Source organism: Apteryx mantelli, chromosome 5 (assembly GCF_036417845.1).
Source record: "Apteryx mantelli isolate bAptMan1 chromosome 5, bAptMan1.hap1, whole genome shotgun sequence".
Lineage (NCBI taxonomy): Eukaryota > Metazoa > Chordata > Aves > Apterygiformes > Apterygidae > Apteryx > Apteryx mantelli.
The window spans coordinates 73,744,715-73,772,191 of NC_089982.1; the positions used below are offsets into that span (position 1 = coordinate 73,744,715).

The following is a 27,477-nucleotide window of genomic DNA, read 5'->3' on the forward strand; positions in this document are numbered from 1 at the left end:
CTTTTTTTCCCCATACCCATTTCCCCATTTTAAGTTTACAAAAGTCATCTGAGTTTGCTTGTCTATGCTGTTACATACTTTATAAATAGCTTTGTTTTATGTAGAGAAATGAGAAATACTATGTTTCCAAATTTCTTCTAAGTACGTTCTTAAAACCTGGGTCAGAGAGAGCATAAATCAGCACATACAATTGAATCCAATGGAACTAGGCTGACTTATAGCAACCAAAATATGGTCTGTGGTATTTAGGCTTTCAACTACCACCTTTATTTCACAAACAAAGGCAAGCGCCAGTCTTTGGCTGATCGGGGTAGCGGCTCTAACAATGATTTTCTTGATAGATGTTTCGGTTGGCTTATGCTGGGGTGCTAACTGGAGGAGGAAAAATAGCTACAAACCTGAAAGATGCCAGCTGATTACTATGGGCAGATCAAACCAGCCAGCTGGTCGCTGGGGCTTGATATATTGAGCAGAGAAAATCCTGTTGACAGGCAAAGCAAACAGTTGGTTCTCAGGAGCCACAGGCCTTTGGGGAAAAGTATTTATCCCCTGAGTGACCTCAGCCCGGGACTGACTTCAGAAGATGGCTCCTTTCCCTGATGGCATCAACCCTTTTCACACACTGCTTTCCCACAGCCAGCAAGGGATACATGTGTAGGGAGCAGGAACACAACAAAGGAACATTTATCTTTATGCAACTTTGTTTTGGCAGCTGAAACCTGCAAGTGCAAAAATTGTAATCATGTAACAAGCTCCTTTCTCCACATATCATAATGAATTTAGTTAAAGAGAGAATCATAGCCTTCAAAAACTTGATCTACAATTTTGTTTTGTTTTCTTGTTTCTTTCTTTCAGAGATAAATCGCAGAGTTCACATGAAGGGGAGACTGAGCCAAGGAAAAACTCAAAGATGCTGAAAAAAAGAGGCAACAGGTAGTAAAAATATTTATATGAGCTGTCTGAACACAGCGTACCAAAGCATTCTTCTGGGCAATCTCAGCAGCTATAAATACTTACTGAGCTGGTTTACTGAGGAACAATGAAGAACATCAGTAATAACCGAGAAATCTTCTTTAGCAACAGACCAAAAATCAATCCTGTGTGCCTCTGACTGTTAATAAAATGTTCTCACTTGATTTTGGTAAGGAGGAACAAGGACGTCTTTCATAAAAGCTCTTCCAGATCACTGAGGGAATGTGGAGGTAGTTTTAGATGAGGACTATACGTGAGGAACGTGTGCTTGTAGCAGAACAGATCTACACTAGACTGGTTGCCAATACTGGTATATCCCAGGAAAGTTTCATTGTAATAGTGATTGTACCATGTGCTTCTGAGCCCTAAACATGGTAGATCTGGTCTTAATATTTTGATTGCTGCTTTGGACTAAAAAACAAAAAAAGCGAAATGTAAAGAATATTTAAATAGACTTCAGATGTCAATGGTACATCAAAAGATTGAATTTAGTCTCTTGTTGTATTTTAATATTTCTCAGGCTGTGTATGCTTTTTTAAAATTTGTACAAAGATTTTGTAAATATATTTTCCTGTGCTTGTCTCAGATTTCAAATTACTGTTTTAGAGAAAATGAGACAAAACCTGTTTACTGTTTCATTTTTACACTTCACTTCCTATTCTTCCTAAAGTAAACTCATTGTTTTCAGTATACTTCATTATGCTCATTATGTTTCTTATGGGTAATTTTGTTGTTATGCAAAGCAGCTAATTCTTACTAGCTGTACAGAACACCTATATAAAGCAATAAATTACATCACTTAAGCAACCTTACAGCTTTCATGAAATTAAAATTCTCCATCATTTTAAAATGAACGTACATTTTGCTAACTAAAAGGCTGTCCATAGGCACATGTTGTAAAATACTACATCAGTCATAAAATTTACCTCTGATTAAAGAACAGTCACACAAATTACTTCACTAAGCTTGTTACACACAATTGTTTAAATGCTATCTTTAATGTCAATCATTATCAAAATAACTTATGCTCTTTTCCTAAGTTGTACCACTTTGAGCATTTGATTCTTCTAGTTCAGCAATTGGCTGTCATGGTCTTTTTGTCTTACAGGTCTAGACATTTTAGTTGCCTGCTTAATGTGTTTTTTTTCTAAATGGATGCAGCCTGATTACCTCTATCTGAACATCTTAATTCTGCAGTGCGCCCTAGACAGATAACAGGAAGGAAGCTTTTAAAATTAGAGTTGAATATGTTGTTAATACACTGTTTTAAACCATTCAGTACCACAGAGGCTCCAATCACAATTAGGATGTCACGTACTCACTAAAACAGCTTCCCTGGATGCACTGTGATTCATTTGATTAGGCAGGGTTTAAATGGTTTTTTATCTCCCTTAAAAATGTAGAAGTGTTCAGATTATCCCAAAAGTGAGGCAGCAGTGCCCTCTCCCGGGGAACAAGCATGGGTGTCCTGGTTCACTGTTTGAAATCACCCAGGCAGGGTTTCTGATGGCCCCTGGCTGCATTTGATAAAGGTGTTGCCGGCGGCCCATGGTCCCAGGAGTGCGAGCACCATCCCCATAAGCACCGTTCCCACGAGTGCCATCTCCATGAGCACCAGCCCCGCGAGCACCAGTCCCACTGCCCCATAGGAGCGCAAGTGCCACCCCCACAAGTGCCGTCCCCACAGCCACACAAATGCCATCCGCATAGACCTGCAGGAGTGCAAGTGCCATCCCTGCGGTGCCGTCCCCACAGCCACGCAAGTGCCATCCCCATGGCCCCGCAGGAGCGTGAGTGCCATCCCCGCAAGTGCCATCTGAAGTCACTGTCTCTGCTGTAGAAACCTGTGGAAAGCCTTGTTGTACAGACAGCTCTCTGAAAGGCAACCTGCACCAGACTGAAGAGTAGTGTGGCTTTAAAGACTTCTACGTGGATTGTTAAACCTGGTACTAGCTCCTGTGCAAAGTGGGCACTTTCAGATTTGAGATAAACAAACACTCTTGAGGAGGTGCAAGTCATCAGACTTATTTGTTGAGGACAGACATTGTACAGTCTGAGGTCTTGGACCAAAATTCCCAGTTATGTCCTGAAACTGACAACCACAAAAAGGTCCTTTGATCCAGCCTGGACACACACTAAGCAGAAACCTGAGCCAACATCGGGGTAGCACCTTCACTCGCTCCATGAGCAAATCTACAGCAGTCTTGGGAGCCGTTCCAATAGCCAGAGATCATTATGTACAATACCTTTTGGCTGTGTTTTTTCCATCTGAACAAAAGTGTCTTCCGTCTGAACACCAGAAGCTACAAAGGGTTTTTGGTTTGCAGCTGCCTGTGCATTGCGTGGGAATTCCCGCGGCACTGCAAGAAGCTTCTGGTCTTCACACCCCAGCAGCTATGACCACTGATGTGCTGCAGAGCATCAGGAGAGGGGACAAGGATCCTGACCTCTTAGCTGAAGACTTTCAGAAATAGCACTGTAGTCACTGATGTAACTGCAGGCTGGCTTACCACATGTTGTGAGGAAGAAGTTGCCAGGGCTTACAGCTTTTTGAAGTAGTATTTCTGTCTGTGTATTTTAAAGATAGCATTGCACAAACATCTCATTTTTCAAGAAAATTACAGAATATGCAATGGGAGGGGGGGAATGAGGTGCTGAGACCTAGGTACTTCATCTGTATCACTCCAGATACTTCATGAGGCATATGATATTTAAAGAAAAAGGAACAGTCTCCCAAACTGCACATTTACTAAATTGTAAGATATTATTCCCTCTCCCACACAAAATTTATTTTTAACTGAATGCCCCTCACTATCATCACTGAAGCATATCTGGAAAGTTTGTGTGAAGTTCACCAAAACCACAATGGAAAAAAAATCCTCAAATGTTTTTGCTTAGAGTTTCAATATTGGCCAGTTCTAAATGTCAAGAACTAGCTGGTGTCAAGTAAACGAGCAAGTGGCAGGTTCAAAAGGAGGCTCTTTGTCACAGTGTGTTAAGCTGTGCAGCTCCTTGCTCCAAGAATTTATATATGCTAAGATTTTACATGGGTTCTAAAAGTGTCGGGACAAATTCATAGTAAAAATATCCACCAAGGGTTATTAAATACAAAGATGCTACTTCTCACTCAGGAAGTTACAAATCACTAGAAATTAGGGGAACATTCATAGGAGTATTAGCATTACCTGTTTGCTTTTTTCTTATACCCTTCCTTATGCTTATGCTGTTGGCCACTGGAACCCAGAGTAGGTGGACATCTGGTCTGGTCCAGCCTGTTCTTTTATCTTAATGATAAAGATCAGTGTATTGCTTTGAGAAACATTTAATGGCTGGTACAGATATCAGTTTGGGGACAATTTTAGCATCTTTATTAACAGACTTTGCTACAAATGATAAATAACATGCAACTGCATTGCTCCAGTAGTAGACAACAGTCCAAATTCTGACTCAGGAAACCCTTTAGGGGTCCAGCCTTCTCTTCCACCTCTCTTGACTGAAGAAAATAATCCTCAGACTTATTTGGGCCATAGGGACTAGTTTTAGGGGATTGGCAAGTGGCAATAAAGAAGAGCTAATCTCACATCATTAGGCCTATATAAGCTATTAAAAGCGCATGCTGCAAAGTCTTAGAAGCTTGATGACTGAAAAAGCATGACAGACTTCTCAAACTACAAGCAGAAAGCAGGGAAATAACAACTGCTTCCCATGCAGGTGCACACAAATAGATCTGCCTGCTTGGGGCTCCTGCATGGAGGCAAATTCAAGGAGAGTTTCCTGCTCTGCAGATGTACTCAGGATCACAAGTTAATCCACTCTTTATTTAATGGGGTTTTTTTATATTTTAAATGACAGGTTGATGATGCAAGGGCAGCAGGCATTGCTGTGAAATAGTCCTCCATATGGCAAGAAAACATCACTTGCCTTACTTTGTTTAAAACCCTCATAAGAAAGACATACACCAGCTCTCTGCATGGTGACCTGTGTTCAAAAAAAGGAGAGGTGTTTAAATCACATTCATGTGCTGTTGCTTGTCCGCAGTGGAGACGCCCAGGCACAGCACAGGCTGCATGTCTGCAAGCTGTCCTGAGCAGCAGCTGAGCTTTGGGAGCATCTGAGCATCACAGGCACGTCAGTGTATTTCTCCTTAAGGAAACATAACAGAGTTACACTGACCTGACAAGCACAGTCATGTTAGCACAGAACCACAGAGTCGTGAGATGCCTCACAAACACCCAAAACATGAATTCGCAGGCATTTCAGCATGAAAAAAGAAAAAAACACGTTAACAACAATCTTGACTGGTTTGTAGGCAAAGGGTTCTTTTGTTTAGGATTTTGTTTGTCGTGTAGGAAGAGTGGAATCTGTGAATACTAGTTACACAACGGTTATTTCTATCTATTGGTTCAAGTGTGAAAAGCCTCACAGATGGAGCAGAACTGTTACGCAGAGGTAGGCAATCATCGTTGCTGTTAGCACAAACACCCACAAAAGGGTATCGCTATTGTTACCAGCAGCTCCAGAATTCTCACACTACATCAGATTTGCCTGGTAGTTTCACAAGTCAGCTTCATTTTTATTTGGGGGGTTAGATTACCAAAACTATTAGTCTTACTGTCAATCCTCTTAGCAAATGGGTTGGAATAGGGCAGTGGAGGTGGAGAGCTTGATGCTTCAAAATTGCCTTATCCACTGGGCTGTCAGTTATTCCTGAGCAGCTTGTCCTCAGGCTTCTCTGTTAGTGATGTTTTACTTCATATAAAATATCTGAACCACCACTGACAGTGAGCAAGCAAGGCCAACCATTAGGGTGGGGAATTGACTCAATCCCAGGTGCAGATCATCCAAATCAGTGGGTATGATATGTAACACCTGAGCTACAGATGGGAAGAGATCCTCACCAGTCTCTCCTCTCCCCTTCATGAATCCAGGTTTGGGGTTGTTTTTTTCCTCTCTTTTTTTCCCCCCTCCTTCCCCTCACAAGCACCAGAAACAAAATATTTGAACTTGTTAATGAAAGGCTTTATTTTGGAAATAGATTCAATTCATTTCTCTGAAATGGAGTGTTTCTTCAATGGTTCAGATCAATGCCAAAGTTTAAAAAAAAAAAAAAGCTGGTTACTCAACCAGTTCTGCTGCCAGTTTTTCAGACCAAGCTAATACAAACAGATTTTTCTAGGATACTTGTTCCTTTCCCAGGAAAGCTGAAGATGAGCATACTGGCTTCAAAATAAGATGACAGGCTTAAAGTATGTTATTTCCAAGGCACGTACATCCCTCATGCCCATGTGGTGTGCACCACATGCCTTTTGCCAACACAATTTATTGCTGTGTGGAAAGGACAGACCAGTGCAAAGTAGTCAAGCATGAACACAACTAGACAGAATTAGTCTGCTGGCACACAGCTCTGCTCGGGAGTTTTCCTGGTGCAGCTTTGCAGCACAGACAAGGATGAAGCAGCACAAGGCCAATGGGAGCTGTTTTGCTAACCTGTTTAAATTCTTAGCACCCTACCCTCCCTATAGCCCACACTTCCCACAACATCTGCAACACAGACAAGTAAGAAGCGATAGGAAAAAAAAAAGTTTTATGCAGTTTGTGAGAATGAAGAAAAAAGGGAGAAAGCATTTCCTTCACTCTCACCGAAAGAGATAATGCAGTCCACTTTCTCTCACCCTTCCTGCATTGCATCTTGTTCATGGTAGACACCACCCCAGTTCAGATCAGCAAAGAACACACCAGGATGGGCCCAAACAACCAGCACTAAGTGGAGTAGGGCTTAGGTCAAACTGGAGCATCACATACTGATTCTCAACTCTGTTGTTAGCGCTTCTCGAGTATACTAAAGATGAAGAGAATGGCAATGAGCTCTATTTCAAGCAAATTAGATGCATACTTGAAGGTCTTGGCAGATACTTTAGTTGTGATATGGCCAAAATCAAGGCAGTTGCAATGCAACAGGTGAGTGTATTTTTTTTACTGTGAGCTGTATGAAATTAAGCCAGATTATGGCATGCCATAATAGGAATGTGCAGATAGGTATATTAACACCCTCTGTGATCTGAGGAGGTTTATTCTTTCACATGGTGTCAACTTAAAATACACTTCTCTTGAGTACCTCCATGTTAAATTTTCAACCACTGAGCAACAGTACTGGAAAGCAGAGGAAGACGCTTACCCATCAATTCATTTCCTTTATTTCACAAGCTTTGAATTCAGAAATAGAACCACGACTAGTAGACCTGATACGGTAGAGTAAGTAAAAATGCATGTGATTACAAAGGAAAAACTTTGTACAAAAAACTTTAAAAATCTGACAGCAACTTGGATTATCTGTAAGTACCAAAAAACTCATGCAGAAGGAGAGCACTACTGCCCAGGTGGAGAAATCCCTGCGGGGTGGCAATGGCAATGCTATGTATAAATTATGGCTCTGTCTAAAATGGAAACAACAAAGACACCAACTTGGAATGCAATGAATGGCTACAGACAGGTGCTCCAGAGACCATTTGTCATTGTGTGTCCTGATGATTTTCTATGCCTGAGGGAAGTGCTTCTTGGGTTTATAATAAATTAAAGATAAAAACAGAAGCTGCCTATACTACTCTACTGCATACTTTCAAGATGGCCGTTTTCTTCCTCCATAAGCAGTTCAGTGGCATTTGTCAAATATGGACATTTATCTTGGCATTGTGTCTAGTCAATTGTTGGCAACGTGTTCTAAAGGGGCTCACTCACAGTATGTAACTTGCATAAATAACTCAGTAACATGCATTAACTACTCTAATACAGCTAAAGGGTGAAAAGGAACCATCATTCAGTTACAAGACAAAGCTAAAACCTGTAGTCACTAAAGGGGCAATGGAAGCACCATGCTTTAAGGTGACTATGGCATGAAAGCACAATTGTGAGGCAAGTAGTTCCAAGCAAACACACCACACTATTATCACCTCTTCCTATGCAAAAAAGAAAGACATTTCATTTTTATTTCCATTAGTACCAAATAAAACTGTGGGTTCAGTAACATGGACACTGAAGGGAATGGACATTATTCCCATGATCCTTCATCCTTGTGTTTCTGTCCATCAGCATTTTCAGCCAAGACTGGTAATATTAGAGCGACCACCAGGAGGTGCAACGATGCGGTGTCCAGTACGGCGTGGGTTATTATCATCTATTTGAGCTCCTGTAACAAGAGGAATTCAGGAAACAAGGATATGAAAAGGAAAAAAACATCAGCAGTGATATTTTACCTGGCTAGTTCCAGCTACTCTTCCTTAACATCAGCAGCAGCTGGTGTCTCTTGAGCCAGACTTCTGACTGAAGTTCTAAACAGACCTTCAAAGCATATTTGTGTGCCTAGCCCCAATTGTCTTCAAGGAGGAGTATAGCCTTAACTGTTTGGGACCAGACTGATGCTTGTCAAGGGGAATTGCCTTCCACTGACTTGAAGAAGAAACCGTGCAGGGATGGCAGCCTGCAGAAGGTATCCCCTTTGTCCGATCAGACCCTGAGAGAACACCTTACCATCAGTAAAAGAAAAATTTAAAGCATGTATGTGCACAGTGGATTTTTCAAACCTGTCTTATTGATTTAACCTGCCTTATTTACCTGTTCCCATTGAATCCATGGGTTAACAATACAGTAAATCTGACTCTAGGGATGATAAATCCAGGTGAAAAGGGAGCTTTGATCTGGTGTAAACTCATATCCACTGCACACTGTATTTAAAAGTTTTGAAAGGTTAAGTTTGCGACAGCAAACTTTATACCAGGTTAAACGTCTGATCACACTCATCAGCTATCACATATCTTCCCAAAGGCAATATAAAACTACCATAAAAGCTTAAGACTGTTATAAACACTATCGTATTCTCCAGTTCTGGCTAATTCCATAAGAATGCAATTGTGTGCATTTGCCTGATTCCCATCGAATTCATACCACTAGCTGTCTTGATAATACACAGATCTAGGAGTAGATTGGGAAACCACAGCCTTAGATGGATATGAAAATCCCACTCATCACTTATTATTGTTAGAGATCAAATCTGTAAGCAGTTTTGCTTTATATGCTTTTTCATATTTTGTATACGCTCACCTTGGCCCCAGAGCGGACTGGTAAAAATATACCTCAGCTCATCAGAAGGGTATTTAAAATATTTGCTTTCCTTGGGCTTTCTCTAGAAGTTTTATTTAGTTTCTTAAGGCAGGATCTGCCAGGGACGAAAACTGCACCATGGCTCCCATATGGGAGAAGAGCCAGTGACTTTCATTACAACATCGTAAGGAGACACTCGTTCACCCACTGTGCTATTGACTTTTGGAGGGTAAGATCTGATGGACTAGTAATTAAGTTCTAATGACAAGAGTTATTTCCAGTGACCCCCACAGGATGATTTTCCAGTCTAGTTCTTATGTAACATGGAAAAAATTTTGGGCAACAAGAGCAAAGAGTACAAGAATTTGTATACTAATACGTTCTGCAGATGGCTTGCCAACCATGGACAAGGAAAGCTGAGGCTTCCATGTCTTGCAGTTTCTCATGATGCAGCAAGAAATGTGAGACGTGTGAGCCATGACAGTCACGCAAGGCACCTGTCCCATCAGCCACACAGATCACCACAGGGCCTCAATCACATCAACCAGAGATCTCAGCTAACTGTAATGTGCAGGGTAAATAATACTAAAAATGGTGCATGCAGGGAAGTATTTTAGATTGCAGACATTCTGAATATTTGGCAGACTTATAAAATATGCACAGGGAAAGAGTATATAAAAATATATATATGAGTATACATATTTCTTTCATATTTGATAAAAACAGTAGTTAATTCTTTATAACTGAAATTTACCACAAATATTTTGTGAGCACCAGTCGTAATCCATACTCAAGGCTTTCAAGACATTTCTACCAAGTCAGGCCGACTTACCTGATAGGCTAAAATTGGACTGATGGAGGTTTCTGATTGGTGGAGGCTGGTTTTTGGCAGGGGAGGATTTAGTTGAGGGTGCAGGAGTTGCGTATTTTGGCATAGCTGGGATTTCATACACAGGCCCATCGTACATTCCTCTGGAGACTCCTTGCAGTTCTCCCACCTAGGTCAAGAGAAGAATAAAAACACGGTTGCTGAATGCTCTGCTAATGCTCCCTAATGATACTCCTATCTATACACCAAGATCACTGAGCACAGAGATATATTCTGCACTAGCTGAAGTAAAAGCACATGTATTCTCATCAAAGCTACAGTCTGCTTCATATTTAAAGGAAATTATAAAGCCTCCTCCCCCCATTTATAAATACAGATACATTTTATATTGTTTATATAACTATATGAGAAATCCTTTCAATTCCTCTACACCAACTATTCAGATTCCTGCTTTTAACATTGTTCATAAAAACAATTGATCTAAGGAGGCGCCCCATTGTGTGGCTGCTGGAGCCAAAGCAGGAGGCTGGAATTTGTGTTCTCTGCACTCCGATACCGGCAGAGCTACCTTTGCCCATTTACCAGGCAAAGTACATTGGTAACATGTAGAGATTATACTTCACCAAAAGAACAAGCAGGAAAATATCCCTAAAATTTAGCTCTAGTGACACCCCCAGAAAAAATGAAAGGAGATAGCAATGGGCCTGGGTTTCATCTCTCCAAACTCCAGACTTCTAAAACCAAGCAAACCCTATGAGGCTTCCTGCTCAGTCCATGGGGAGAAATGGGATCTCAGAAGAACAGTAGATCTGACCTAAGATGTCTATTTTAGGTAAAATCAGTCACTGTCACCTTTTTTCTCTCCATTCAGAGGGTGTTCAGGGTAACTGGTTCAAGCTAATCTAACACCTAGACACTTCTGAGTTGCTGAGTTGTTGCAAGACCAATATCCACTATAGTAATTGTAACAATTTCACTCCTATCTGTATTCTCTCTTCCGCCTCTTTAATAATCCCATTATCTTCACTAGAACTCAATGAAAAGTGGTGGACATTTTTATTTATTAAAATTTCAAAACTTTCCACTGCTTTTCATGAATTAAGGATAAAAATTGTATGGGAGACTGTGGGATGGGGCCCATCTTTCATTATTTGTCAGTAGAGTATCTGTCACATAAGCTTTGACTTCAGCTTGAGGTCTCTAGTTTTTCTCCCTGTACAATTGCTATGAGGATTGTGAGAAAAGGCAATCATAGCAGTCTCATTGACCTTAACATCCCAGGAATCTAGTAAGCAATATTTTAAAAAACAGTTCCATTTTTCTGCATGAGTCTGAAGAGGTTTAACTGTATAATCCAAATCTCATAAAAAATATTAAAAAAACTAAGGCTTACAAGGATATTATTTCAAAATCATTTCCCCAACAAGTTAACAGTGAAACTAAAATACTGTGTAGGAAGGACACACCTCTTACAGAAATCAATGCATTTTCCTTGATTTCTGTGAGTAGGCTCAGAAGAGACATCCCAGGCAGGGATGAACCAAAGCTAATGCCCAGATGGAGGCAGCTGCCAATCGCAGCAGTGAATCTAATCCACCAGGGACCAACAAAGGCATGAGTTTATCTTGCTGTCCCAATTCCAGGAGTTTTTCCTGTGCCAGTCAGTTACAGCTTTGTAGATCCTCGTTCAATACCCCTTTCTGGTGCAATGACATTCACATGAGATATGGTTGCTGATAGGACCATCAGTGGTTTTTTTATTGCTTTTTTTTTTAATATTTTCAATCAATAAAATTTGACAGTGGGGAGAGAAACGCAGACATGAAAATGATCTCACTTGCTTCAGGAAGGCAGCAGAGGGAGCTTTAAGAGCAAAAATGTTCATATCTTCTTACGTGCCTTTGCAGACCTTTTCCTAAGTATCTAAAATCAAAGGTCTCTCCCAAAATCCAGGCCCACTTGCAAGACACAAGTTATTTGGCCCAGGCTTTTGTGCAGACTCCAGCGCAAGACACAAATTTCTTGATATTTGTTTTTAAAGTGCTGTCTTCACTATTTAAATAACACTGTCACTTTAATTTATATAACACTTCCATGTCCTGAACCCTTGAGAGGCAGGCGTGAAGACAGGGCCCATATTTTGAAGAGTCTGTCATCTAAGTGAAAATGTAAAAAAATGCAATGCATTTATTATTTTTTACAATGCCTTTTCTCTTTAGAAGAGCAGGCATTTTGTATCTCACAACTTGACAGAATTTGTATAAAAATGATGAACATAAAACCTATCAACCTGTTCGTAGACCTAATTTCAGCTGCTGTCCTTATAAGCAATTATACATGTTTTGCTGAGGAAAATATGTTTATTTCATCAGTCTGTCTTTGCTACATACCCTCACACAGTAACTTTCTTGCCCAGTACCAAAAAAGAATTCCCAGACAAGACCAAACTAGTGCCAAGGCAACTGGTTTTCAACAGAAGAGCACTGATATAATTCAGAAACGGATCTGACCCATTCTTAATCCTGGTCATTTCCCAAGCTACTTATCAAACACAAGAGAAAAGCTTTTCTGAGCTCTGAATTTTGCATGCTGCAATAGTAAATGTGCACTACAACTGTTCAAAACAAGCAAGATGCCAAATATAATGATTATCTCCGACTTATTACATGCTTTTTCTTCTTTTCTACGATGCAGTATACAAAGTCTAGTAATAACTTAAAAGTTGCTTGTCCTCTGCCACCCCTCCCCCTGAAGAGGCTTTATCTTTTTGCTAATTTTTAGTTAAAAGTAAATTTTACCACTTTTCCACCTCCCTTCAAAAGACTGCACAGCTGGACATAAGGCCAGATTCCCAGCTGGCAACTATCTGTCACACCCCACTGAAGCTCACAAGGTGAGTTACATTAATTAACACTTTCAGAGGAAAGACCCTGCGGCCTTTTGATGGTGTTTTGATGCCACATACAGTCCATCTGATATGTACTCACGTTAGTACAATAATAATGAAAACATTTGCTAATGTGGTTCCAAGATGGTATGGCTAGAAAGAAGATCAAATTGTATCTGTCACTACCTTATTCCTGATTTTGATGCGCTGGTAAAGGTATTCAGGGAAAGGTTTGCGAGGGATGAAGCGGCCCATTCCCTTATTTACGTGCAGATTTCCATCTTCAAATACAATCTTCCCTTGGCTTATGACCACTAGTGGGGCACCATGGCACTCCATTCCTTCAAAGATGTTGTACTCAACAGCCTGAGGATCAACCAACACACACACTGCAAGTTCAGTACAAAATCTCTTCCAGCTGGTAACTTACGATTCATATTTGTGACCATATTTTTAGAGAGCTTCCATTAGTAGACCTATAAAACTGTTTTATCTGAAGGAAAAACAATGCATTTCTATATCCGTCTGTGGATCCACTCCAGTTGAAGGTTACATGAAAAACAGAGTTCTGATAAATCAAAAGTTTCAAATCATATTGACTTCCTAGGTGTGTAAGTTAGGAAAAGATCCTGTGAAACTGTGGAAGTCCCTGCTGACCCACCAAACACGTACAACAGAGCTCAAAGGACATGCCTATTTTTAAGCACATTCCTCTTGCAGAACAAGATGCTAAATGACTCCTGCCCCTACTCTGCCTACTGTTATGGCCCATCCTACAAGGCAAGCGATGGGATTGGAACAAAACAGATTTAACCTTTCAGAAGTACCAAGGATTTCAGCTGTACAGCTTGAAACAATTGAAAGGAAGGTCTATTGCCTGATGAGATTTTGCGGGATACGTTGCTCATTTTCCATAGAGATTTTATCTCATTGGCTTTTCAGGACTTTCTATATTTATCCAGAACCTCTAAAGTGTGATAATCTTAATAGGAAGGAGAATTCTAACTCAGCTGCCAAATATCCAGAAGCCCAGACGTGGCCACACTATGCATGTGCTGTGGCTGTGCCAGGTGATTTCAAAGGCACAGTCATACACGTGGCAGGGCACACACAGCACGCTGCTGTGCGGCTCAGCAGAGTATGCTTCAGACTTGCAGTAAGCACTGAGCTTTCAGGACCAGCACATATATTTCTGTTTGAAAAAGTCCAGAAAGAACCATGAAATCCTGAGTCCAAATGAGAGTGACTGTCAAAGCGCAGGTGTTTATCACTTTCTAGAAAATGTTGAGATATCTCAAGATAGAAAAATAAAAACTGAATCAGCTAAACTTAATTTTTAAAGATTCATGGCTCTTTAATATAAACCATACTACTCAATCTGCAGTGAAAATTTTTGGAAAAATTTCCCAATGTAAAAGACCAAAGCACTGAACAATGATGTAACAACTCTGAGATAGATAACACAAGATAAACATATGAGACCTGTTGCAGCCAAAATCAAAGCGACTGTGAGTCACTGGTACTCTGTGCTAAGGGCAGAGAAATATACTTCAAAGCTTTGGAATTAATTAGAAAATCCCAGCCATGAAGCTGACTACAGCTGGGTTATCAAAATATTTAATCATCTATAACAGATTAGAATATTGTTGATTTAATCATGCAATTTATAATATTACGTGCTTTTCAGATAAGCGAAAGAGTGAGCTGGCTTCAAATTTATATTCACAGCTTTATTAACCTCAGCTTCAGACCTGCTGATTCACACCTGTTACAGATCTGGCACAAGCACACAAAAAAATAGTGCAATGGTATGAGCAGACAGAAAGGAAATCCTGCCTGAAGCCAGTATCACCAATGCAAGATTTCATTGCTTTCATCTTCAGAAGAACATTTACACATTCCAGAATAGGAGTAAGGAGTCACCCTGCTCCTCTATATCCAGGCATTAGGACTGTGAATTAGATCAACATTTCAAAAGCAGCAGTGGCATTTCTTTTTTGTTGCTTGTTTTCTATTTCTTCTTACCGATTTATGGCTTTTAGCTGTTATAGTCTTCACCTTATCAGGGTCCCAGATAACAACATCAGCGTCTGATCCCACAGCAATCCGGCCTTTTCTTGGATACAGGTTGAAGATTTTGGCAGCATTGGTGCTGGTGACAGCTACAAACTGGCTCTCATCCATCTTACCTGTGGCCTAAAAAAAATTTGACTAGAGCAAAACATGCTTACAAAACAGAGATGGACTATTCAGAGTGCTGAAAGGTCAGGGAAATATGGGAAGGTATTTAGTACATATATACGGTGATGATGCCTGAAATAAAAGCTTTATCAGCAGGAGTTTATACAAGGCATGTTACTCTGGAGTTTCAAATAAGTGAATGAGTTATTTCAAGTATCCTAAAGAACAGAAAATAAAACCTTAATCCAGATGATACCATCAAGTTCCTCAGTTATCTAGGGTCCCTTTACTGCACACTGGTGCATAAGAGAGCTTTGTTGCCACTCTAAGTAATTTCTATTTAACCACTTTAACCATTTTAAAACAGAGAAACGTACATGGGTATTACTCAATGAATTAGAAGATCAAGTCTAAAATATGTTCAGGCTCTTTCAGAAACATTTCTTGGAAATTAAGTCTGTTCTACTATTAGCATTACCAAATCCATAAATCTAAGCAATGAAACCCCGATTATAAAGCCCTTGCCTGAAGAAATGTCACCATCAATTGAACTTTTTATGCAGTGTGTGATGGCCTAATAACAGCTGTACACAGCAGCGTGTTGATTTTTCAGTATTTTGGGGTCTTCCCTGGTAACAAATGAGAGCAGAATTCCAAGGAAGAACACGAGTGCCAAGCTTTTCAATGTTAAATAAACATCTATTTCCTGCCTGGCAAAACACAAGATGCCCGAAAGATAAATTTCTCAATGGTACGGAACTGAATGTTACCACCCATAAATCCCATTTTGCAACCTTTGCTATAGCTTTTTCCCTTTTGGGGAGTAAACAAAAGGAAATATCCCTGACCAGCTGGATTTTGCTGGCTTCTTTGCTTTGCTTCTACATAGCAGATACATGAAGCTGCTTCTATGCTTGGAAGCTCTGTAGTGGTCCCTGAAGAAAGAGGTTATTAAACAGTCTGGGAGAGGTGCTCACGAGAGCGTTGTAAATATTGCCACTTTCCAGCTTGCAGTATGCATTCCAGTGCAATGCAATGTAATGAGTGTGTGCGTGTGAGACTGCGTGTTTGAGAATATGGACAAGGAAGGGAGGATATCACTATATATTAGGAACCACGGAACCATCAAAAAATTGCTAACTTATACCAGCACCCCACAGCAAAATACATCATTGTGATTTAGATGCAACGTTCTCCTTCAAAGCTTTTTATAGCTTATTATAGTAAAAAAGTATAGAGCTTTAAAAGTAAAAAAAAAGTATAAAAGTATAAAGCTTATTATAGTATAGCCTCAGGCTCAGTTGCCATCCATTTGCAATTCCTCAAAAATGATGCAACACTTCCCAAATTCAAAAAATCCATTCATCAGGTTTATATGGGGTCCACTTCAAAATCATCAAGCTGCTTCAGATCCTACATCTGTGAGAAGCATTCATTCTGACACAACTGCAAAATTACAGTGGTGCAGTCTGTGAAGCCTCAGGTGTAATAAAGAACTATGGTGTTGCACTGTCAAAAGTGAAACACAGTCCAGAGTTTATAAAACTGGAGAAGATTTTTGAAATAAACAATTCACCTCATAGTAGCGCTCTCTCTGGGATTTCTCAGAAATATATTAGAAAGTCACTAACGGCCAAGAGTCTCTTGGCTTTCAGTATTCCGCCAACAGTCAATTTTTTTTTAGTCCATAAAAGTAAGTAATTACTTACTACGGCCTTGTCCCAGACAACAGTCATTCTTTCCTCAATTCCATTGACCCCTTCGGGAATCATAGTGAAGTTGTCCTTTCCAATGGCTTTCTGGGCAGTGCTATATGGGCAATGTCCGCTTCCCGTCACCTGCAGGTCCCCACTGTGGAGTTAACACACAGAAGGTTTAGACCACATGTCACCAAGGCTACCTTGATCACACACTAGTTGTGAATGGTCCTATCAAGTTTCCACATTAGTTGTATAGGCTCTAAATCACATCAACAGCCTTTAATGTTGGCTACAGATTACTGAAGATCAACAATGGTATCAGACATCTCCACTTTCCCCCAGGAACACCCTAGATTCCCAGATTATAGTCCCCTTGGTTTTAAGACTGCTTATTGACAGAGATCAGGCGCAAACCCAGTCACCAGGACAAAAGATTATTATAGGATTAAGGAAATGATCAAAAGCTTGTACGAAATGCTTGCCATTTTCAAGATAAATTCATAACCATGTTGAAAAATAATGGCAAATTTTTCAGTGCAAAGTAATGAGCATCAAGCTTGCTTCCCTGTATTTCTCCCCTACACATATATTTTCCTTGCAATTCTCACAAGAATATTCAATGTATCACTTTCCAGCAGATTAAAGCCTGACTTTCTGGAACAAAACCATATACTGCAGAAAAATAGAAGAGGGAGGAATATTTTTTACTAGATAGTCTTCTAATCAAACAAAGAAAGGGAAAGTGCAAGTCAAACATATGCTCTGGACTTATTTAACTTAATGGTCTTACACAGATAAAGGCATGGAATAAAAGAAAAAGAGCACATGAGTACTTCTCCTGAGTACTTCTCCTGTTTAGATGTACTCCACTGTCAGATGGGGGACATGCATCAGAACAGCTAAGAAGTTGAGAGGCCAGAAGAGATCACCAAGGAGAACATTTCAAAGAGAGCGTGGTGGGAATTAATAGCTGACCCATGCATATTCTTAAACACCACTTCAATACCTCATGATCTTACTCTTCTCTGCAAACTAGGCTTCCAGGGCAAATTATGTCTGACATGAAGCACCAAGATCTCACACATCTAGTTAAGAGAAGGTGGCAGTGCTAGCACAGCAGTACACCACGAAGACAAAAGCCACCTGAAGTTCATGGCCCACAGATGAAACACAGATGCAAATCCCATGAAGCAAATACAAACTGTAAACCCCATGAGATATCCTGGATTTTCATACATTCAGCTTTTTAGTGAAAAATCAACATTTTCTGTGGAAAATAGAAAAACAAGTGTGCTCACTTGCACAGCAATAATGTGAGAGGACTCTTTAATTATTGTAAAATATTGGTCTCCTGATGACCAGTACAATATAAAAGTGAAATACTATCTTTAGTATCATCCTTGAATAAAATTCTCCACAAATGCATTGCAGAGTGATAATATATACTGTTCTTCTTTTAGTTTCATATGTAGATTTAAAGCATTAAAATGAAAAGCAGGCTAAGCTGCTGTCATTTAAGATCTAGGGATTTAAGCCACTAGGAAAAAAGAGCCATTTTTTGATGCTTGGAGGATGATGAAAATTTCTCTGATTCCTCAGTTTGTCTTTCTGCTGTTGGTGTTAAAAATGTCATTATTTGGATTCCAGTTCTAAAAATGCTATTGCTATTTTAACTACTCTCTTTTGACCCAGATAATATTATTTTGGGACCCTTTTTCTGAAAACTTACAGCTGTTTCTGTTAGAGTAAAAAGCCAAGCATTTCCATGTGCTGGATAAGAGCCTTACCCTCACACAATGAACATCACTCTTTATAGTGTTGATGGTGCTGGGACAGACCAGAAAAGACATTTTTCTTCCTTGTCTTTATTTTAAGGAACAGAAAATTCACTTACAGAAGATCATTTCTGCCACAAGCCCTTCACAACAGAACAAATTCCTGCACTTTCTAACCAGAAATGCATGTAATTCAGAGATAGATTACTAGAAACTGCCACTGCCTGCCATACAGCCTGCTCAATTTCTCATGGAAAACTAATCACAGGAAGATGTTTTCTGAAGACCAATGGGTCACTTTTAGGGTTAAAAATGTACTACTTGGTCTAGAGCAGAGGAATTCCTGGAAAGAGGAGGCAGCAGGTGAGACAAGTGTCCCCACCTGGTGTTAAGTAGGGTTTTGAGTGGTAAACTGAGTGCCTCACTTCAGTGCAAGCAATCTGTCCTGGTGGGACTTGAAAAGTGAATTTCCTTATCACTTCAAAGCAGCTGGTCTTCCACTTCAGCTAGAGAAGAAAGCAATTGGTTAAAAGCAGAAAACAGTTTCAGGAATGGATTTACAGTTCCGGGATGTTGGCAAGGTGTTGCAGATATCTTCTCTTCTGTATCAGGAGGATACTTGTCACTCTGCTGTCCACAATCTTTTCATCCCTCTACTGATGACTCTCTCACTGCCAAGCTGAAGACAGCACAGTTTTACCCCTACCATGTCAAATAATGACCTCAAATCACCAGCCTGTCTCCACCAGAATCCCTAATAATCTCTTCAGTAATCCATTCTGGCCTCTCTCCCATGCTTGATATGCCTTCTTTATATGTACCATGTATCTTTGCTGACTTCCTGCTTGAGGAGTCCAAAAACTATTAAAACACAAGGCAAGCTAAAAGCAAAGACAAGACTGTAAGAACTAAAGAGAGGTAAGCTAATACAGTTTTGGCACATCCCAGATGAAGGCAAGCTACCAAGAAGTCAGAGGTTTTCAGTATGCATGAGTTAATACCATTAAACCTTACTGCAAACACCTACAGCTTAGTTCAGAACACTCTAATTTTCAGAAGTGCTCACAGCTTACAGCCCCACACCAGCTTTGACAAAAACAGCCTCAGGAAAGGTTTCACAGTTCCAGGAATCTCTGCAATGGGACAAACCTGATTTCAGATGCTCTGTTTGCTAGATATGACCAGGGACTTCAAACTGAGTCTGTCCTCACAGATAGGGCTCTACCCACCAGGCTATTACTTACTCTGGACAGAGTAAAGTGCTAATCAATTATATATTAACAATTTGGCAGAAGAAACTGGAGAAGTAGGGAGAAAGCCTGCTCAAAGTCCTGTGCTAAAGACTTGCTGTACAGATAGCAATCACTTGAAAAGCAGAGAGAAAAAGAAATCATCCTGGAGTAACCAACAGTTGGATCTTCAGCGTGCTAACCAGGAACGTGGAATGTCCAGGCCTGCTCACCTGATGAGTGGACTAACCACAGGGACATAACTAGCCTTGTTTTTCTACCATTGCCCCTCTGCCTTTTCATGTATGAGATACCAAAGGAAACTACTGTTTTAAATAAAATTCTGAGTTGATCCCTAGGTACTTCAAACCATGTGGCTTTTGCACTTGCCTGACTATCAGCCTGTGAAGAAAGGAAGGCCTTACCATGCTAAGAGAGAATTTAAGTGATCTGGAGTGGTAGGATCAGGGCTCAAAGGTGGCGAGGTCACAAAAGCTGCAGCTTTGGCCCAGTTTTTGCTCCAGTAATGTGTCCCATCTGTCCCCAAGCTGGCAGTGATCGGCTCTCCAAAAACAAGAGGACCTTGGGGAAAGCAAGGATATACATGAACTGATTAGAATCCACTCTCTTTTCAAAACATTATTCTGCTTACTGCATGCAGCTATGTCTAATTTATGCATTGCTACACAGTCAGCATAGCTCCCAGAAAATTAAACAGCCCTGGCTTTGTCTGCATGTTAAAAAATTAATCAGGAAGTTTTCTGAGCCATACATGCTTTTGATCAGGATATTTACAAAGTTCTCTTTCTAATCCAGAAGGAGACAATTCAGATCTGTTTTTAATTTGCACTATTTTAATCAGAGCCATGTTCTGTCTATTGCTCTGCTTCAGCGTGAACTGATGCAGAGGAGGACTCCTGCTGACATATCTTTTTACTACTGTCAGGTTGAGCATAGCACCAGCAGGTAGGAGCACAGAGGTTCCCAACACCATGCTTCAAGTCTCCAAGGACACAAAAATCAAGAAGAGAATTTTGTCTCTGGCTTTTCCACGTCACTCAATAGTGACCCCCAGAGCATTTGTCACTGAGGACGGTGTGCTCTGTAACACTGGCCAGCAGAACAGTTCTGACTCCTCTCTCTGCAGCCTTCATTCTCAAGTGAAACACAAGGAAAATTAAATTTGAGAAAAAGATGCAAAAAGTATGAATCAGCTCTTTTTTGGCCTAACTTTGGCCTTCACCATCTTTTTAAAAAGGGCCAGGTAGAAGAAGAGGAAAGGCATTGTGGAAACGGCCAGTGGGAAAAATGAACCAAAAAAAGAGAAAGTGAGAGAAGGAAAGCAAAAGGAGTAAGAAAGAAAAAACAATGACAACTCAGGAGAAAAGAAGGGAGCTGCGGAGAGGAATTTCCAATATAGTACAGTTTGAGGCAGAAAGTGAGAATTGGAAAAGAAAGATTAGTTATGGAAGAGCAAAGCTTTTCAACCCAAGAGAGAATGCAACCCCTCCTACCAGGCCCTGAGCTCGTGCTGCCTCTTGTCCCGCTCTCTGCAAGGTGTGAACCTCCAAAGAGCTGCATCTACCCATACGTCTGAGAGGCAGCACCTCCAGTACTGGTTCTACAATACACTAGTTCCCGCAAGCAAAGTGGCCTTAAAAAATTTGCTGCCTCTAGGTTCACAATTCCCTTTTGGGTTATTTTTAACCTGGATCACTCCACGGACCCAGAGCACAGTGTGGACCCACAGATGCCCCCAGTGGCACATCCAATGGGATCAGCCTCTAGCAACAAGGCACCGGCAACCTCTAACACCAGCTTCACTGCCCAAGACATTGTAACGTGGAAGTAACCCTTCAGAGGTTAATACCCTCAGATACCCTCAAAAGCATGTGCTAGGCCTTGCCAGCAGAAAATATCTCTCTCCCATGAGCAGAGAGATAGCGGTCTAAGTTATAGGTGAAAGGAAACACAGGAGAAAGGGTTACAGCACAATCTTCAAAAGGCGGGAGGTTGCTTATAGTCTGTGGGGTGACTTTCTCAGCTGAATGAAGCGGAAGGGTCTTCCTTCAGTTTTCTCAGTCCTAAACATTTAGTGTCTGTGCTGGGATTACCATTCTTTGTTAATCTCTCCCTATGTCTTGTGATTTGGGTCAAGATGTACAGATCAGTCTGCCAGCAGCAGTTTTTTTTCTCTGAGCTTCTATTCAACACAAAATCCAAGTCTGGGGGGAAAGGAGGTAGTGTCTCACCTTTCTTTCTAGCCAGCGCAATGATATCAGCTGCACTCTTACTCATCACTTTGGTGATATACACTGGGCAGTTTATTCGACTAGCAATGGTGATGGCACGGAAAACCGCTTCTGCTTCGAGCTGGGGAAAAAGGAGGAAAAATGTTAACTACAAAAGCAGAGAGAAGGGAAAACGAACTGGAGGAACGAACCATTTCTTTCACTGTTTAGCAACAGTTCTCCAAGAGTTGATTCTGTTTATTCCAGAGATATGCAGAGCTGGGAGAGAGGGAGCTAACCCATTCGCAGGCACTTCACGTTGGGGTAAACCCACCTACCGCCTCTCTGCTCCTGCCAAAGGACACACCAGGCCTTGCTCCCTGCAGCCCACTCCCGCCAAGCACCAAGCCTCGCTTGGCTGCACTCTCTAGTGGGACACAACTGCCTGCCCTGCAGGAAAGGCTACATCTAAATGGCTGCTGGGTACCTTCTTACCTCCCTCTCTCCTTTCTACTTCAAACCTCTCCCTCTTGCCTGCAAACAAAAGGAGAAGGGAGCAAGGAAACAATGCCCTAGCACCGAGCCAGTCTCTGAGCTCTCCCTGAGAGCTTACCCTAAGCAATCTTTACGTAAGGATAAGAGGGAGCGAATGTAAAGTATTCTCAAACAGCAGCTTCAGCACTATGGGCCAAATTTAGCACATAATCCATAAAAACCTTTGAAACATCCCCCAGTAAGTCCCCTCTGTCAGCAAGGGTAAACGCAATCTCCTTCAAGGGAGCCATCTGGGATGTACAGGCCAAACATTTGTCTGCAGGTGGACAAGCATTGCTTCCAGTGAAGACTCCCCTCCTCAGCCATCAGTTTTATACCTCCTTTCCAGACAGACTCACAGCGTCGGCATTTGAATACCTAAGAATCTGTCGTGACTGAAAATACTGATGTGACAGTACAAAAAATTCTCTCCAGATGTTGTGCTGGAAAGATTTAGTAATATAACCTCTTTGAAAACACATGGCTTAATTTGTCACAGTTTTGTAAAACATTTTGTCTTAAAATTAGAGTGCTCATTTCCAACACTGTCACTTCAGGTTCTCCTAGGACTTATATTGCAAAATTTATCCCCAGATCCCCAAAAGTGCCCACAGAAGGCAGAGGAAGAAAAGCAGGACCCTCGTACCTCAGCACTGGGAATCAGATAGTCAGTCATAGTCAGAAAGATGTAAAATTCCTTTCTGGAAACTGCAAAGGCAGATTTTCCTTAGGCCCTTGTTCTCATTAAAAGGAAAAGATTCAATTCTTTTAGAACAATTTAGGTGGAAGTTAAACAGAAAAATGAAAAAATACATAAACAGTTCAAGAGAAGAATGCAACCAATTAAGTTCATTCCTTTTGCCTTGGGGAGAGGTTATATAAAGATCTGCAAACCACAACAATCTCTTTGAGTTTAGCCTCAAATCCCCAAGGCCTTGTCTCTTTAGTCTTCAAGGAAAACAGTCACTTCCCACTACTGCCCCCAATCATGCCATTAACTGTGTGAATTGTGTACATTAAGAGACATTTACATATCTTCACTTTTTTCTTCTTAAAAAAAAAAAAAGAATGCTTTCCAGATGCCGAGGATGATCTTTGCAAGAGGCTGGTTTTATTATAAAGAGAATTGCATAAATTGAGCTGCCTTGAAGTATCTTCACATTCTCACATATTTGCATTTCTATAGTCTGCATTTCTACTACAAATGTATCTGCAGACATAAGTGTAGATTTATATGTGGGAGTGCATATATGCATGGTATATGTAAACACATGCATCTTATAGAAGGATTTTTTCAGCCAAAACAAACTAATGAATCAAGGTACAGTATCTCCAAAGCCTAACCCACAGGTTGTTACGGACTTGCCTGATACCCCATGTCCAACACTAGAGGTCACAATCCTGAATGAGATCACAACTGAAGTGGGATTAGGAAATGGAAAGAAATCTGAAATTCATTCTGGTATTTGCAGTTGCAAATCAAATTGCAAGGATCACAGTCAAAAATGTTTGCACGCCTGTGCTGTAAAACCGAAACACTCTGCAGATAACAACATTCTTGGGCCAGAGCTGTACTTTTCAAAGTGGGGGTCACAGTAGGGATCCAAGATGATTACAAAGTGCTAGAAAAACTTGACCTGGGAAACGGAGACATTTCGCAACCCAACGGGTCCGCTCCTCCGGGCAGGGTGGTGAGAAGGAGCTGTGACTCCTGGGTGCGCGGGCAGCCACTCCTTTCCCACCCCAAAGCAACGTGCTGCTGCCAGCAGCAAGGGTATTTAAGGCAAACGGGCTGAAGGGGACTCAGACTTTTTAGAACTTCGAATAATACTGGAAGAGACCACAGGACAAACAGATTGCCACCTTCCCCCGCATGCCTGCCTGTCATCTGCACATAGCAGAAGCCAAGTTCTGATATTAGGTACTCGACAGAAAATATTTCCATGAACTACAAAATGAGTGAAGTCTCTTACCTCCTCGGGTCTGCTCAGGGCATGTCCCTCAGGTCCTGTGATTCCCATTTCCAGGATACGCTTTTGTTCCTGAAACATAACAGACGAATGCTGACAACTGCTACAACATAAGATGCTTCTATCCAACATCCTCTTGTGGATTAACAACTGTATTTTCTGACTGCCCCATTTTTCTCTGTGTAAATGCAGCCGAGTAAGCCTGCTGCTGTGGGAGGACAACCGAAAACATCAGCTTTAAATACACTGTCCCCATGTCCCCGGCCTCTGCGCTGTACAGCCAGCCAGGATTTCAAAGGAGGATTTGTCACTGCAGTTTGATAGAGCATATTTGTGCCTCAGGCCATTTTGATTGCACCATCTGAAGTCTCCTCTGCCCACAAGAAAGTCTTATTTGACACCAGGACACCAGGCTAGGGAACAGGTATCAATGTTTTAAATTGTAGTTATGGATGTTTCCATATGGTAATTCTTTCTTTACTCACAGAAGTTCTCCATCTTCAAACTATGAAGCATTGTTACTTTCTTTAAACTTTCAGCATTGTTGACTTTTATCAGATGGAGCCTCTCTTCTGTCACCCGATTTTCTGTAACACTTTTCCCCTACAGGTTGAATCACTAAAATTATGTTTTCTTGAAAGCAAAAAAACACCCTTCCTCCAGCCTCTGGTCACTGTGGCACTGTGTCCACCTCAATAGGCCTTACTTAAAGCAAATGGAGGGTTGTCAGACAAAATTTGTGCTGTCAAGCTTTGCACCAGTGAGAGCAATTTTTAAAAACAGACAAGGGGCTTCAATAATCTTTTAATTTAAGGTCAAGCAGTGGCACTGGAATAAATTTCCTTGTCCATAGAAAGTGATAATTAACCATTTCTGATCTGAGGTTGGATACAGGTCCACCAACAGAGCAAAGGTGCAAATACAGAGCTAATGATGTGCCTCAATTCCTGGCCTCCCTCGCCCACAGGTCTCTAATGAACAGAGTAAAACAAATGTAATGACTCTGTGATACAGACAAATGTCCCCTAGAGACTAGGATGAAGTTACCTAACATACTTTACTGTGTAATCTAAAAAAGATTTGATCCCAGGTCCCTGAGGGTGAAAAGCTAACTCATTACCAATATACTTCAACAAAACCTGGGCAACTTAATATTCACATATATTTTTGCCCTCACTGCAATCAGTCAAGGCTGTAGAGGACCCTATTAATCTGTCTGTGTAATTAAGATTATTTTGGGTTAGAAAATCATATTTCATAGCTATTATTAAAAATAGATGTTCTAAATCCAAATGCAACAACTCTGAACAGTGGAAGTTAAAGACTTCAGATAATTAAAATGCAATAATAAATAAACAATTAAAACTAAATTATACAAAAATTATCAAAATGGCAAAGAATGGCAAAACTCTTTTGGTTCTATTTTGTGTGGTGCTAAAAATGTAAATGATATATTTTGGTAGTTTCAAATCACACTAACCTTGCTGGGAAATTCCTTTTTTTTCCCCCTCTTGAATCGAAATGACTGTTTTCACCTGGTTCCAAAGTGGGATGAATACGACTGCACCATATGTGCCTGTTGATTCCTCACTAGTACCTTTTGTGCCCAATGAATAGTTTGGCCAAACATGACAGTGGGAAAGAAGGCTCTCAAAGGTGTTAAATTCCTACCAGATATGTAGAGGGCAGAATCCCACTGAGGGAAAAATAAACAAATAAATAAACAAACCTGTATGGGAAGAGCCCATATGCACTGCCTAACCATATGAAACATTCACTTGAAATTTTGGCTCAGCCACAAGACAATGTGGCTTCCCTAGTCCAGAGCTGACAGACAACGTGTTTTTATCTACTGTAATTTCTTTGTCAGCTCTGCAGCCTAGTCCTGAGCAGATAAGCCAGCAGTTGAAGAGCTCAGCAGATAAACCAGTCCACTCACTCAGAGCCTCACAGAGGGGCTCTACCCTGCTGCCAGCGCACAGATGAGGGATCAGAGGAAGGCATCTCTGCAACAGTCTTGAAATATTCAGCTGCCACAGATTTATACAATCATAATGATACCTCCCCCCATAACCTGCCCTTTCTGTTTTATAGGGGAATGCTGGCCGCTGAAAGACCGGTGGGAGGTTTGCTTTTGACTATGGTCCTCAGGCTACCTCTTTCGATCTGCTGTTGCACAGGTCACAGCTACAGCACGCCCCAGTGTAAGGCCTATAGCTACTTGGCTCAGCTCACCTGCGAAGCATACACTGAGAAACTGGCTTATTTTAATAGAACATGATCAGTTTGAGTCCAATTTCCTGCTTCTGAGAGTTCTCTTCCAAGAGCATGACTTACACTATGAAGCACATTTTTAAGTGTTTTAGAAGATGATGGTGGTTTATACTAAAATTTTAGAGATTTCTAAGTGCCTTCTAAAAAATAAATAGGTCTGAGAGCTCTACCACCCACTCTAAACTCACTATGCTTGCTTATGCTGGTAATTGCAGCAGCAATGTCAGCATAAAGCTTCCCAGCTCCTCATTGTGTCCCCAAATCTTCAAGCAAGGCTTTATGATGTTTGTTCTGCTTCACTTGCCTCTGTTGGATTCAGGAGACACCTTCTTGCTTCCTTTTGCCCCCTCACCCAGAACTCATCTGCTGCCAAGGCGGGAGCTGCTTGGATCACTACTCCACCTCGCAGGTGCTATGCCAAAGCACGCAGGAGGAACGCCGTCCTGCCATCCCACAGTTTGTACCAGTGGTGTATAAGACATCAGACCCAATAAAGATGCATCACTAGCAAGTTCCTTTTTTCCCATCCATACCCTAACTGGAGGGATTTACTTCTCCTCGCTCATGTGAATCTTCTCACAAAGTGAAACAAAAACCACAGTTCACTCACCTGAGCTATCAAGTCTCCATTTTCAGCATGCACCAGGATGACAGCCCCAAGACTTTTTAGAAAGGTAAAGGCTTCATAAAGCTGCAGGTAGTACAAAGAAGGAAACACTGCTGAATAAGGAAAACACATTACTTAACACTCAGACCTCTTTGTTCATCTCAGTTTTGCTCCTTTTGTGCTGGTAATTAGCT

General features: G+C 41.0%; 2 protein-coding genes across 4 annotated transcripts in view; one reads left to right on the forward strand and one right to left on the reverse strand.

Moving 5' to 3' along the window:
* Positions 1-1,784, forward strand: part of EVC (EvC ciliary complex subunit 1) — a 56,860-nt gene extending 55,076 nt beyond the window's left edge. For both annotated transcript variants that reach the window (XM_067298241.1, XM_067298242.1), the window contains exon 21: positions 856-1,784. In XM_067298241.1, the coding sequence (XP_067154342.1) occupies positions 856-937 (82 nt within the window). In that variant the 3' untranslated portion in view covers positions 938-1,784. The remainder of the gene's footprint in view (positions 1-855) is intronic.
* Positions 1,785-7,150: 5,366 nt separating this feature from the next.
* The window catches only part of CRMP1 (collapsin response mediator protein 1), a 51,654-nt gene continuing 31,327 nt past the window's right edge, over positions 7,151-27,477 (reverse strand). For both annotated transcript variants that reach the window (XM_067298244.1, XM_067298243.1), the window contains exons 6-14: positions 27,287-27,367; positions 24,406-24,474; positions 21,920-22,040; positions 20,093-20,249; positions 16,673-16,814; positions 14,808-14,978; positions 12,969-13,148; positions 9,899-10,064; positions 7,151-8,155 (exon numbers count right to left, since the gene is read on the reverse strand). In XM_067298244.1, the coding sequence (XP_067154345.1) occupies positions 8,064-8,155; positions 9,899-10,064; positions 12,969-13,148; positions 14,808-14,978; positions 16,673-16,814; positions 20,093-20,249; positions 21,920-22,040; positions 24,406-24,474; positions 27,287-27,367 (1,179 nt within the window). In that variant the 3' untranslated portion in view covers positions 7,151-8,063. The remainder of the gene's footprint in view (positions 8,156-9,898; positions 10,065-12,968; positions 13,149-14,807; positions 14,979-16,672; positions 16,815-20,092; positions 20,250-21,919; positions 22,041-24,405; positions 24,475-27,286; positions 27,368-27,477) is intronic.